General features: G+C 45.9%; 1 protein-coding gene across 1 annotated transcript; it reads left to right on the top strand.

Moving 5' to 3' along the window:
- Positions 1-7,833: 7,833 nt before the first annotated feature.
- On the top strand, positions 7,834-8,390 carry LOC119465998 (mitochondrial import inner membrane translocase subunit Tim9). The gene has a single exon (XM_037726478.2). The coding sequence runs from the start codon at positions 7,863-7,865 to the stop codon at positions 8,136-8,138; it is 276 nt and encodes a 91-aa protein (XP_037582406.1). The 5' UTR covers positions 7,834-7,862; the 3' UTR covers positions 8,139-8,390.
- The last annotated feature ends 4,707 nt before the right edge of the window (positions 8,391-13,097 follow it).

A 13,097-nucleotide genomic window follows, 5' to 3' on the forward strand; every position in this document is an offset into this window, starting at 1 on the left:
ACCGTCTACGATAGTCAGCGTCTACGATATCTCCCGAAACAGAGGTTTCCTGAGCCGCACCGGGCGTCATGTACTATCGGCCAAAAAAGTTTACGCACCAAGGGATCTGACAAAAAGCTGAATATCTCCGCAGCCTCAAAATGCAGCCATGGTATTGCCATTTCAGCCTCTACTGCGGTATATGCGAACAGCATTAAGATGTATGGTTTTACTGGCTACATTTAAATGCTGCGCGGATATTTAGCGTTTTCTGAGATCCCGTGGTCCGTAAACTTTTTTTGGTTGATAGTACATCCATTGTAAACACGGAGGCAACGGAGGCAGCTGAGGCAAGCAATGGACGCGGCACCACGTGATCAAACATGGCAGCACCCACGGGATCGCCGCGTAAAGGGCGGCGAACAACAGAAGCGCAGGCCACGTGCACAGGCGTCGTCGCCACTCTTTCCCCCTCAACCCTACCCGTCTCCATTTGTAGCGCCGTCGCCACACTTTCCCCCTCTCCCCTACCCTACCCATCCCCATTCCTGTTCACGTGCCGCGCCATGTCCCCGATACGGACGGGATGATGATGATGATGATGATGATGATTTAATTACATCTCCTTTGAAACGGGGCGGTGACAAATAGTCACCTAGCCTGCTTGATGATGATGATGAAATAAACTTTAATTTTCGAGACGGTGTTCCCGAGCGTTTGAGCTGTGGATCACTCTAGGTGGGAGGGTCCCTCATTCCAGGAATCCTCTGGCCGCGATAGCATCCCGGGCTCTGGCGACAAGACGTCGTTGTTCGTCCAGGGCCGGGGTGGAGATCTTGGCCTCCCACGTCTCGGCGAGGAGGTTCACGTCTTCGGACGTTGTATGTTTGCTAACGGCATCTTCGGGGCGCCACGGGCACTCGAGTAGCAAATGAGCCAGAGTGTCTGGCACGGCGCAGATCGGGCAGTTGTAGGTGTGTAGTGTCGGGTGGATGCGATGCATGAGGATCCCATGGGTGTACGTATTGCTCTGCAGTCTTCGGAATGCGGTACTTTCCTCTTTCGTCAGTTTTGGATGAGGTGGCGGGTACACCCTGCGTCCCAGTCGGTAGTGTTGAGGATGGCGTTATGCGTGGGGGGTATTGTCTCCGCTTCCGCTGCGTCACCAGGTGGTCGGGGGTCTCGCGAGGTGGCGAGAGAGGCCCGGTTGACGTGATCGCGGGCCGCGGCGTGTGCCGCTTCGTTTCCCTCGAGCCCCTCGTGCCCTGGTACCCACGTGACGCAGGTGTAAGGGAGCGGAGTGCTTCTTTTCTGCAGAATTTTGACTGCTTCCACCGATATTCGGCCTCTCGTGTAATTGCATACTGCGGATTGGGAGTCCGTGAAGACTGCGACCGCGTTCGTGCTCGTGGTGGTGGCGAGGGCGATCGCCGCTTCTTCCGCTGTCTCCGAGTTCCGCACCCTGACTGAGGCGGATGCCAGTTCTTTGCCTCTCGAGTCAACCACACTCAGGGCGTAAGCGGTTCTTCCCGGGTATTTGGACGCATCTACGTAGCGAGCATCTGGATCGTGTTTGTGGCGTCTTCGGATGGCGTCGACTCGAGCGAGCCGGCGTCCCCGATGATGCTCGGGATGCATGTTGCGCGGTAGTTTGTCGATGCTCAAGGATTCTTTTAAGCATGGTGGTATCTTGACCTTGCGGTCCGCGTCGGAGATGTAGCGTTCTCCGTAGCCGAGGCGCGCAAGGACCGATCTGCCCGTCGGCGTGAGCTTCAGCCTCTCGAGTTGGTTGATTTTCTGGGCTTCCACCAGCTCTTGCCAGGTGTTATGAGCACCCATTCTGAGAAGTCGGGTTGTAGATGCCACGGGTGGTAGACCCATGGCGAGCTTCGTAGCTTTGCGGATGATGACATTGAGCTTGTCGACTTCGCAATTCTTGAGAGCCAGGTACGGGGTTGCGTACGTTATTCTGCTGGTCAGTAGAGCTTGAACGACTCTCAGGGTGTCTTGCTCCTTGAGGCCACTGCGTCGATTGGCTACTCTCCTTACGAGGTGTGTGAGTTGGGAGATTGTGCGTTGGAGCCGTGGGAGCGTGGTGACTCCTGATCCATCTCGGTGCAGGTGCAAGCCTAGTACTTGACTTCATAAATTATGCTATACAGGCGAAAGCCTTCTCTGTCTCGTTTTGAGGTGACCTTGAAAAAGTTCCAAAAATCGGAAAAATATGTACAAAAGATCGATAGCTCCTTAACGCAATTACAAACCCCATAACATTATATATCAATCGATAGGCAATTAGATTATGAATATAAATATCAGTAAACAATTATGATAGTCCTTAAATTAATTATGATAATTAGCATGACAAAGCGGGAAAATGGGTCAAAAAATACGAAAAGTGGCAAGAAGAAGAACGTAAACTTTATTATCAAATCGATAAGATTTGAGTCTGGCGTATTTTAGTGGGTCTGGGCACCCACCGCGGACGCGGTTCCGAGACCTTGTCTCGAAGCGGCTTCCTCGGCTCGCTGGACGGCCCAGAGCTGTACTGTCAGGTTCGAGCTGAGCAGTGCGGTCTTCCAACGCGAGCGTAGGCTGGCGATGGAAGAGACGGAGGTGTCAGAACCGAGAATTATTTATAGTAATGGGTGTAAGTATCGTTATGATGGTAATGATAATGATAAAAATGGGTATACAGGGAGGTGAATTAAGAGTGAATTGATGGTGAATTAAAGGGGTTTGGATGGGTGGTAGGAGTCAAACGAAAGGTAACGATGAGATAGAGGGAGCTAAGATAATGAAGAGTAAATGAAAGTGAATTAGGAGTGAATGAAGGTCAATCAAGTGGTGATAGGTTGAATCAAGAGTGATGAAAATTGGAAATTTGGACTAATAGAGCAACCCAAGTGGGATGGAAGTAAAACCGAGATGATAGAGTGAAGAAGGTGAACCAAGCAGTGATAGGATGAATCAAGAGTGAAGGTTATGGAGTGGGGGAGTGACGTGCAAAAAAATAGCTAAAACAGAAAAACCGGTAAAAACAAAAAATGCAGCTCCACTAGCGTGAAACCTGACGAGGTGCAAAGCATGCAGTGATGCACCACTAATGGGCTCATAGTGCCTTAAGCAGTGGCTCATAACCCCGTAAACCCGGCCTCCCCATTACGATGACAGAAGTGAAATTCTACACTGGAGTATTGAGCGGCAACGCAGCCAGCTGTGGAAGACGACGACGATCGCGGAAGCAGTGGCGCGAGCGCGTGCCGAGCGCGAGCACGAACAGCTTGCTTCAACGCAGCCACCTGTGGACAACGACGACAATTACGACAGGATACGCTGACAGTCCAGGCGCATAAGGTGCTTCGCACCTAATATATGTGAGATTTGAGTGTCCAAGTGTTAGTGCCAACCACGGTGTAAGAAGATAGGTGCTCCGACGGCGCGCCCGCGCTGGGGCGAGAGAGCGGCCACTTTGTGTGACCGGAAGTGAGCGCCGTCGCTAGGGGCAGCACGTGTTCAGGAGGCCTTGCAGCAGCGGCACAAGAGTGGATTTAAACACCCATACCTAAAAATGTGCAAATTTTCGTTATTCAGACGCCAAATCCTGAGCAGGTAGAAGGTTTCATGCCACTTACTGTCAAAATACCGTCATTTCCAACACGAGAGAGACGCGTCGTCTGCTCGAGCAGACGGCGCGCTCCGCTTGCCGCTGCTCGCCGCATCGGAGTCAATCGGAATGTCGGCAGAAATATGAAGGGACGTTCCTCCAACCAAATAGAGTCGTTTTAAGCAGGCTAACGACATATATGCATCGAAATAAAGCACCTCTGCCGCGCGTGCCCATAAAAGCGCCAGCAAAGCGAGCGAAAAAGTGGCCCCCAGAACAGGTGCTGCCCCTTGCGGCAGCGGCGTGCGTAGAGACACACTAAGTGGCCGCGCCTCGCGCCGCCGTCGGATCACCTATCTTCTTCCACCGTGGTGCCAGCCTTTCAACGCTTGCACACCGTGTGCGCTTGCATCCAGCGGCCGTGGCTGAGTCACGGTCCGAGTTTGGTGAAATAAGGATGACTTGTAAAATAGACTTTGCAAAATATGGGTTCGGAGTGAAGATGATCCACTGAGCAAAAAAGTGGTCGTCATGTCATTCAGTTAGCGGCGCTTGGGCGGCGCTCAAGTCGTTTTAGTTGTAGCATAAGGGACCCCTACTAATTTTTAAGCTAAGCTTTATATGCTCAAAATTTAAGCGGCGGTGGTGGTGGTGTCACGCTGAAAAGTGGGCCGATCCTGGTGATAGTGCCGAAAGGGTCCAAGCTCAATGCTACATACCAAGGACAAAAAATAAAGAGAGAGAGAGAGAGGAAGAGGGAAAGAAAGCAAGAGAGAAAGAGAGAGAAAGAAAGAAAATCACCAGCCCTTCCCCTGTCGAGAAAATGGGGGTAAGCGAAGCTTGTCGTGTGTGTACTTCACCTACTACTTTCCGTTCCCTTTCTTACTACTTTCCGTTCCCTTTCGTGGTACTTTTCGTTCCGTTTCCTTCTACTTTTGTTTTCCTTTCGTGCAACTTTTCCTTCCGTTGCGTTGTACGTTTCCTTCCCTCGATGTATACATTTTATACACGTTTATGTTTTATTACCATGACATGTCGTGAACTTTACGTTACCCTGACGAAGGCCAGATAGACACAAGACAAGCTTCACTTACCCCCATTTTTTTGACAGGGGAAGAGCTGGTAATTTTTATCTAACATTTTTGTATACAAACGCCTTAAACTTTTTTTTTTCAAAACCTGCCTTGTACCGCTAGCTATGACTGAAGAGATCCGGTCATATCAATTCCTTCTCTGCTTTTTTTTTTTTTTTCCACCGATACTCTAACCGTCTCTTGCTTACCTCGACTGCTGACCGGTTGACGCTTCCGTCCACGTTAAACCCAAGCGCTTCTGGAAGGTTTATGTTACCTACGGTTCTCACTGGGTGAATCCCTTTGCATTCCATTAGGATGTGCTGAGTGGTGTCCGCATTTTTGCTGCAGCATACACACGCCTCATCTAGTTCAGAATATTTGCTCCGGTACGTTTTATTGCGATAGCAATTATATGGACACTCAAAAGCAGATTTCTGCCGTCGGCGTCGCCGTCGCCGTGAGGTTCCGTATGACGTCAATGGAGATGAAATTCTCGCCGTGCGCCGAACGCTGTATGTGCGAGTGAAAGGGCGCGAGGGGCGCGCGCTTTCACGGGGAGTGAACGCACGGCGGAGAACAAACGCGCGTTCTGCGCCGTGCTGCTGCAGAAGTAGGCGTCTCTTTCCTCCTTTACAATCACCATATATGTAGAGCAAACGCGCCTCTTCCTACGCGCGAAAGGCCATGGGGGAAGGGGGGGAGGGAAGGGAGGTGACGTTTAGCTGCGGCACCAAGTGCCTATTTATATCAGAGGCTCCGGCAACAGTCACCAACGCCGCACGCATTTTGAGCGAACGCGGGCATAACGCCGACGGCGTCAACAACAGTTCTGCGTGTTGCCGGTGCTGCTGCATGTTTAAGTTTACACAGCTGATAAAGCTAATATCATTACTCCGTATAGCTCTCTACAAATTTGCTATCGCAATTGATGCTTCGCCTTTCAGGTGAAACTGCGACAACTTTTTTGTCCTTAGGTAACCGGCTCGAGCTTCAAATAGCAAGGCACTGCCCTTTGATGATGATGATGATGATGATGATGCCTCAACACTTGGCACAACCCACTGAGGGGGATAGGCCACGAACCGGGTGGTATTATGATAGAAATTTGAAATAAATTAATTTATAAATGCATAAGTATAAGAATAAAAATAAATGACTAATTGAAAATGAGAAATAAAGCAATAATAAAAGAATTAAGTAGTGTTTACTAAGTTAGTCAGCCTTGCCTGAATAGGAATAGTAATATGAATTTAATAATAAATTGAATACAGCAAAGGAAATACGTAGATTTTGAATAATAATAATAATAATAATAATAATAATAATAATAATAATAATAATAATAATATCAATAATAATAATAATAATAATAATAATAATAATAATAATAATAATAATAATAATAATAATAATAATAATAATAATAATATAATTGTGGCTTTATGACTTTACTTTTTGAATTTGCTAAAGCTATAATTTATTGAAGGATAAATAAAGCAATCACGTAACAATGGGAAAATATTAATAAGGCAATCTTTTTGTGTCACATAAAAAGTTATAAATGGCTCGGCAAACATTCCCGTGGCCATATCCTAACACCGTGGCTCCAAGTGAGAGTAAAAGTGAAACTGCTTAACGGCAGTCCTAGATTACGAAGTGGGATTTCTAAACATGGTTGTCGATGATTAGAAAACCGCCGACAGGATAGTAAAAAGTGAGCAATAGATTCTGGTTCATTGCAGAAGTAGCATAATGGTGATGCCGCCAGACCACATCTGTGCAAGTAAAAATTTAGTTGTGGAATACGGCAACGCAGTCTTGTAAATGTTACTTCGAATTGCCGGTTGGGACACCACTGTCGATTCCAAGAATAATTTAGATGTATAAAGTCTGTTGATTTTGCTAGTGCGAGGCTTTTCTTGTCTTCAGTCAAAGCAAACTGCCTATATCTGGCTGCAGTGATATACGCAGTTGCCGGCAGCACAGATATCGCCGGACCCTTTAAAGAAGCTCGTGCTAAAGAATCAGCTAAGCTGCCCTTTGTGTTATAGTACGGATTTTCCCTTCTAACTTCTTTCTTCTCATTCTTGTAAATCGCTATGGTCCTTTTTGTTTCCATTCTTTGCATCCAATTAACTGTTTCTGTTTCTCTCACTTTCTTTCTGATGGCTCCTGGTTGTCTATTTACAGTTTCAATTAACCTATACTTAGTTGCCAACTTTCTTGACCTCTTCCTCCATTCTGTGTCCACACTTTTCAAGTACAGATACTTGTGCACTTTAGCCGCCCATTTATTTTCATCCATGTAACTGAATCTTTCTTCAAAACTAATTCTGGTATATGCTTCTCTGACTTTGCTCTGTGCTCCTCTGACGTAGGCCACCCAGAGTACTCCCCTGGTTAGGTTGGCTACCCTACTAACCCTACCCTGGTTACAGTGGCCATTCTAGCCACTGTACCCTGGTGGTCGTGCAAGGAAACCAGAGGCGCGCGCGGCGCACCTGCTCCGCTGTGATTGGTTGGCCTATTCGGCAAGAGCCAGGCTAGGCCGTAGCCAGGGCCACGAAACCCAGCGAGGTTCGCAAAGAAAAGCTTCGCTTTGAAAAATGTGAATGCTCTGGAAGATGAGTTATGCGACAAAGCTGTGACCATCAGAGCGATTTGTGACGCTCGTGATCGAGGTCCGACGCCCACGACGGTTGTTTGTAACTGGCGGGCATGAAACGGAAGATTTAGGCGCAAATAATGTTTTACGTCATTACGAAGGCAGTATTCAATGAAGCGAGTTTACAGCAGTGACGATAATAGGTGGTGTCCTAATCCACGCCTCATAGGGTGACGGCCTCTAAACTTAAAATGCAGATCTTAAAGGCTATGCTATTTCCGGTTTAATGCGGCGGAAGCGATTTTGAGCACCTAAAACCCGTCATACACATCGGGGTTTAGACACCAACTATTCGTGTTAATAGAACGCTAACCTTATTGAAGTGATTTACTTTACCAGTCACTATACACTTTCGTAGTTTTCCACAACGACGTCGTATGTTCACACCATCGTTAGAATCTAGTACACTCTACCATCGCGGTTCATAGCGCCGGCGGATGCTATCGAGCAACGCCTCCTAAATAAACGGAGAATGTGAAACTGAAGCTGAAACAAGCCAAGCCAAGCCAAGCAGAGCCAACACGGACATCTTAAAATGGCGGCGACCATGGCAACTGCGGACCCGCAAGCCGAACAGATCAAACAGTTCAAAGACTTTCTCGTCTCCTACAACAAGCTCTCGGAGCTTTGCTTCTCCGACTGCGTGCACGACTTCACGGTGCGGCACGTGAGGGACAAGGAGGACAAGTGCGCCATGAACTGTATGGAGAAGTACATGAAGATGAACCAGCGCATATCGCAGCGTTTCCAAGAGTTCCAGATTCAGACCAACGAAGCGGCGATGGCAGCGGCGCAAAAGGGACTGCACTAGCCGTCCTCACGACTCGGGGCAAAAGGACGCGTCGAGCGAGTGACATTCCCGACCGTGCGTCCGCCTGTGGATCGTGCTGTTCTCACGGCGTTCCTTTGCTGTGTTCCCTACACGTGAGCCGGTCTTCGGGTCAAGATGCGCGAGGGAACGTTTGCCAAGTTCCTTGATTTCACGGTCCTCCGACATCATGTGTCATCTTTCGACATAGGTTACTCGCTGCGGTAGTATGTAATAAAACGTGAAGTACTGTTTCGCGGAGACGTCATCTTTTGTTGCCTTGCGTGAAGGCCTGCTGCTAACCAGCCTTGTAAAGCGCCGGCCGCCCAGCGAGGTTGCATTTGCAGAGTTTATTATTTATTATTAATGGAGGCTTTCAAAAACGCTGAGGAGGACAAACAGCTAGTGCAGATGTCCTGCGGTCAACTTCTCATGGGGGTAGTGTAAATTCAAGAGCGCACCCTAAACCGAAATCTGAAATACTAGCCCGGTCGACATTTCACCCAGCTCGGCTGACAAAACGGGTAGACTAGGCAGACACAATGATTGCACTGGGTCCCCAAGAACTGTTACCTCAATCACTTTTTAAATAGCACTTACCATTTGTGCTTTATTTCAAACCCATATATTCTTCATTATACCAAAACATCAGGCTCATCAAATTTCCGTACATTGAGGAGAAACTCGAAATGACCAACAAACGCCATATAACAAGTCCAGTTGGTCACCGACGGAAAATAGCTTTGTTTTAAAAATACTAGGAGGAAATCTTGTGCTAGTGTCTGCAGCATGCACTGTATTCAGCATGGAAATTATGGGAAAAATCCATATAATTTTCTTTAAGCATCTTCTCCCTGGCTTCAAACAACCTTCCGGTTTGTTATATTAAGCTTCTTGAAGTTAATTTTTCATTCCATATTCTTTGCACGGCAATCATACGGCTTGCCATTACCATTGGGCTGCTTTAAGAATATGTCTCAGAAGGGTAAAATACAGTGGCGCACCGATGGGGGGGGGGGGGGGTTCGGGGGTTGTAACCCCCCCTGAGGCCGACTTAACCCCCCCTTTTCTCTAACCCCTTTTCTTTCCTTGCGCATTTGAGTACTGCAACTAAGATGTAAGACGCGCAATTGTCTGCACATTCGCAAAAAGCGCATTTCTTGACACTTTCCCGTGAAGAAATTGAAAATAGTGCTGTTTAGATGGTATCGGCAAACTGTGAACCCCCCCCTGGCAGAGATCCTGGGTGCGCTACTGGTAAAATATCAACAATAATTACCCCATGGTAGTGTTCACTGCCTATAAATATCTAGATGGAACTATATAAGAACACACAAATGTGCAGACACATATTTGTATACTGGAAATCGGTACAATGAAGTAGTTGTAAACATAAAACAATGAGACACTAATGATATGTTGTAAGACTAGGGCACAGCACAACTGAACTAGAAATATACTTGACCATGATCGTGCGTGTATCATTTTCTTTCTGGTGTCCTTGTCCACAACACGCTACATAATCTACCAATGGCATGCCAACAGGTGCAAACCGCACCCTTAGTCGAACTAGAAGGAAGCATAAAACATGTTTCAGTGTGCCTTTAGCAATGAGGCCGTGCCAGATCATATAAAAAAAAAACGGGCAACACTCGTTATTCCTGCAATGTTTGAATGACCGCAATGCTAGATATCCGATAGGAATTTTAGTGCAAAACTCCATGGGTTAAGACAACCGTATCTTGTCCCAACACTTTATTCTGTTTGAATCCTTATCCGAAGTAATATCTACAAAATTATGTCTTACAGAAAACTTGCCCAAGAAGTTATTTTGCAGTCCTTATTATGTTTCTTTCATTCTTGTTGAATGTAGACCAGTTTTTCCTGCTGGGTATCTGACCATTTCTGTGGGCTGATCCCAAAGGCAATGCAGTCTAACACAGTCTAACAATCCTAGTGACCTAGGATTTTATTTGACGTGCACAGCTGTTATCAAATGCCCAGATGAAACAATGTGCAATCACTTACCGCTTGACACATCTGCTCTCGGATTATAGGCACAGTGCACTTGGGTTCTTCCATAAGCACTTGCGCAATGAATTGGCAATGACACACACGGGGCTCGCTTCGCCCCAAATGGTGAATCTACCAGTGATGTCACCATTCGTCACACCGTCAGAACCACAATTAGTTAACCAATGGACATCGAGTAATCTCAAGATTGCGGCACGCAAGTGTACATGCTTGGCTGCTTGTCTGACCTGGTCACAATTTTTTCCACAGCTGCTCATGTGTTGAAATAGCTTTATTGTTATTGGGTGACATGCAGTGAAATCAAGTCCCCTGTCGTCTGCACAAGAAAAACAGATGTACGGTGTCGTTATGACAATACCATTATTAGGCACAATCAACAAGCTCTTGTACAAAAAAAGTTGTAAGCAGCAATGCCTGTGGAAGAAAGCATGTCGGGTAGTCTTTCATTAAAACGGAATGCGAGCTACTGGCCGATTGAACTAATACACTTGTTACTATGTTCAAAGAAATGCAAGACTGTCAGGATGATCTGGATAATCGCTGTGATCACAAGAATCTGGGGCCAAATTCACAAAGCTCTTCGTTCATAACTGCTCTTTGCCATTGGCTGGCAGCCTTCGATAATAACATGTCCAACATCAGGATTGGGTGGAATTTGTTCTTCCGAAAAATTATAGCGCAAGAACTTTTTGTAAATACGGGCCCTGATCTCTTAGAGGAAACATGGGTGGAATCAGATAAAAAGATTATTTCGTTTTGTTCAAATCACCTGTATACTGTCACTGAAACTTCCGCTTTAGAGTGAGCTCACAGACTTGGCAGATTCGCGTAAACGAAAACCCCGTCCTGTGATTGCTTAATTTCTCTCATTCAAAGATTAAAAAATGCGTGCTCAAAAATGCCACGAAACTCGAAGGTGCCCGTTTCGGTATAAGCGAAGATTACTCACCAAAAGCAAGACTCGAAAGGATACAACTAATAAAATATGCTCAAGAAAAGGGAGGAACCTAAGTTTGCTTTCAACAAGCTTATCATGGCTGGCCAAACCTCCTTCCAATATGCTAATGCAAAGAGTGCAGTGAAGATTGTGCTTCAATAGCCACCACCAGGGGCCATGCTGTGTCACATCTGCCAAGAAGCGCGAGCTTATGTCAATCATGGTTTACTGCGAAAACTTAAAAACAAGAAATTAGAATTCACCTCATTATTAGAAATGACTAACCCGCATATCATTTTTGGCAATGAATCTTGGCTTGGCAACGCTATAGGCAATCACAAATATAATTTCCATTGACCTACTCGGTGTATCGAAAGACCGTACGACACACGGCAGTGGTGTTTTTGTCATTGTACACAATAGCCTCAGCAGTGCGCATATGAACACCAAGAATGATTCATGCGAGGCTGTATGATGCAAGATTATATTGGAGAATGACGCCACATTGGCTGTTGGCTCTTCTTACAGGCCACCTGGGAGCAGTACACTGTTACTGCTCCTCAAATTAAGCACATTTTGTTAACTATATATACAACTCTAGTGGTAATAGCGGGTGATTTCAACCTGCCCGACATTACGTGGGCTTCCTTGAGGCCAGTATGCCACAGTACATCATTGCTCCATTTTGCCCTTCAAGAAACAACGAACGCTTACAATTTATATCATTTTGTGACTGCCCCTACAAGGGTAGCCTGCACTTCTGCAAACATATTGGACTTGTTCTTTTGCAACAGCCTGCAACTTTGTCTCGTCAGTGCCGACAGGACCAGGCATTAGTGATCATGATGTTGTTACGTATGTCTTGTGTTGTACTATGGAATCGAGTAGCAGAACCCCGCAGTCTTTTGATACGAAAGAGCGAACGAGGGGACTGTGGTTCAATTTCATGCAAGCTCAACCTGTACCTCTCGGAATTGCAATTGATAGACCTGTCTTAAATGCGAACATTTTGTGGAATGTTTTTAAAACAAAACTTCTGTCTTTAACTCGAACCTTGATCCCATCGCGAGTCTCATCAGTGGAACTACGAGAAGATAAACCCTGGTTAAATAAACAACTTTGAGCACAAATCAATAGAAAAAAAAAAAAACTGCTTATACCGAAAGCACTGTCATTTGCCAGATGCTCACAGGTACCATAAAATGAAGGAACTGGGAAAGAGAATCGCAAAAGGTATGCGTAAAGCGCAACATGCGTATTTGCACAACCTAGGTAAAAAGGTTCAAACACACTTAAAGGTTGTATGGAAATACGTCAAGAAAAATAAGAAAAGGGTAGTGACCATTCCAGACGTCATCGACAGTATCAGTTTTGCAGCAGATAACACGGACAAAGCTGCATATTTCAACCGATACTTCGAATCAGTGTTCTTGCCATCACCTAATGTTACAGAGAGAACCTTCAACGAAGGGATTCTCAGAGATGGTCAACATAAGCAATTTCAGAACAAGGATGTCGCTTCCCTTTTAAAATCAATTATTGTAAGTTCAGTTTTTGACCCTGAAAATATTTCCAACTTCGTGTTAAAAACTGTGCTCTTTCAATTAGCCTGTTCTTAACAGTTGCTTTCCAAAAATCTCTATCTTGAAGTGAATTACCTTTTGACTGGAAAACAGCGAATGTAGTCTTAGTTCACATAAGTGGCAACAAAGCAAGCTCCTCAAACTATCTGTCGAACATGCGGGTGCTGAAAAATTTGCTAACATATTATTTAGACAAACCTAACAAAACAACTTCTGGCTAACAACTTTTTTCGTCGGGCACGGCATGGTTTTCGAAAGGGTCTCTTGTGTGAAACGCAATTAACAGAATTTATCCATGACATTGCCACTGCATTGAATTCTGGTAGCCAAATTGAGTATATTCTTCGATCTTAGAAAGGCTTTTGACACTGTATCCTGTGTTCTCCGTTTACTAAAGCTATCTAATCA

The sequence above is a fragment of the Dermacentor silvarum genome, chromosome 10, assembly GCF_013339745.2.
Source record: "Dermacentor silvarum isolate Dsil-2018 chromosome 10, BIME_Dsil_1.4, whole genome shotgun sequence".
Taxonomy (NCBI): Eukaryota; Metazoa; Arthropoda; class Arachnida; order Ixodida; family Ixodidae; genus Dermacentor; species Dermacentor silvarum.

Bases quoted from the DNA above. Each gene is read 5' to 3' on its own strand.
- LOC119465998 (XM_037726478.2), top strand. From the start codon at position 7,863: ATGGCGGCGACCATGGCAACTGCGGACCCGCAAGCCGAACAGATCAAA.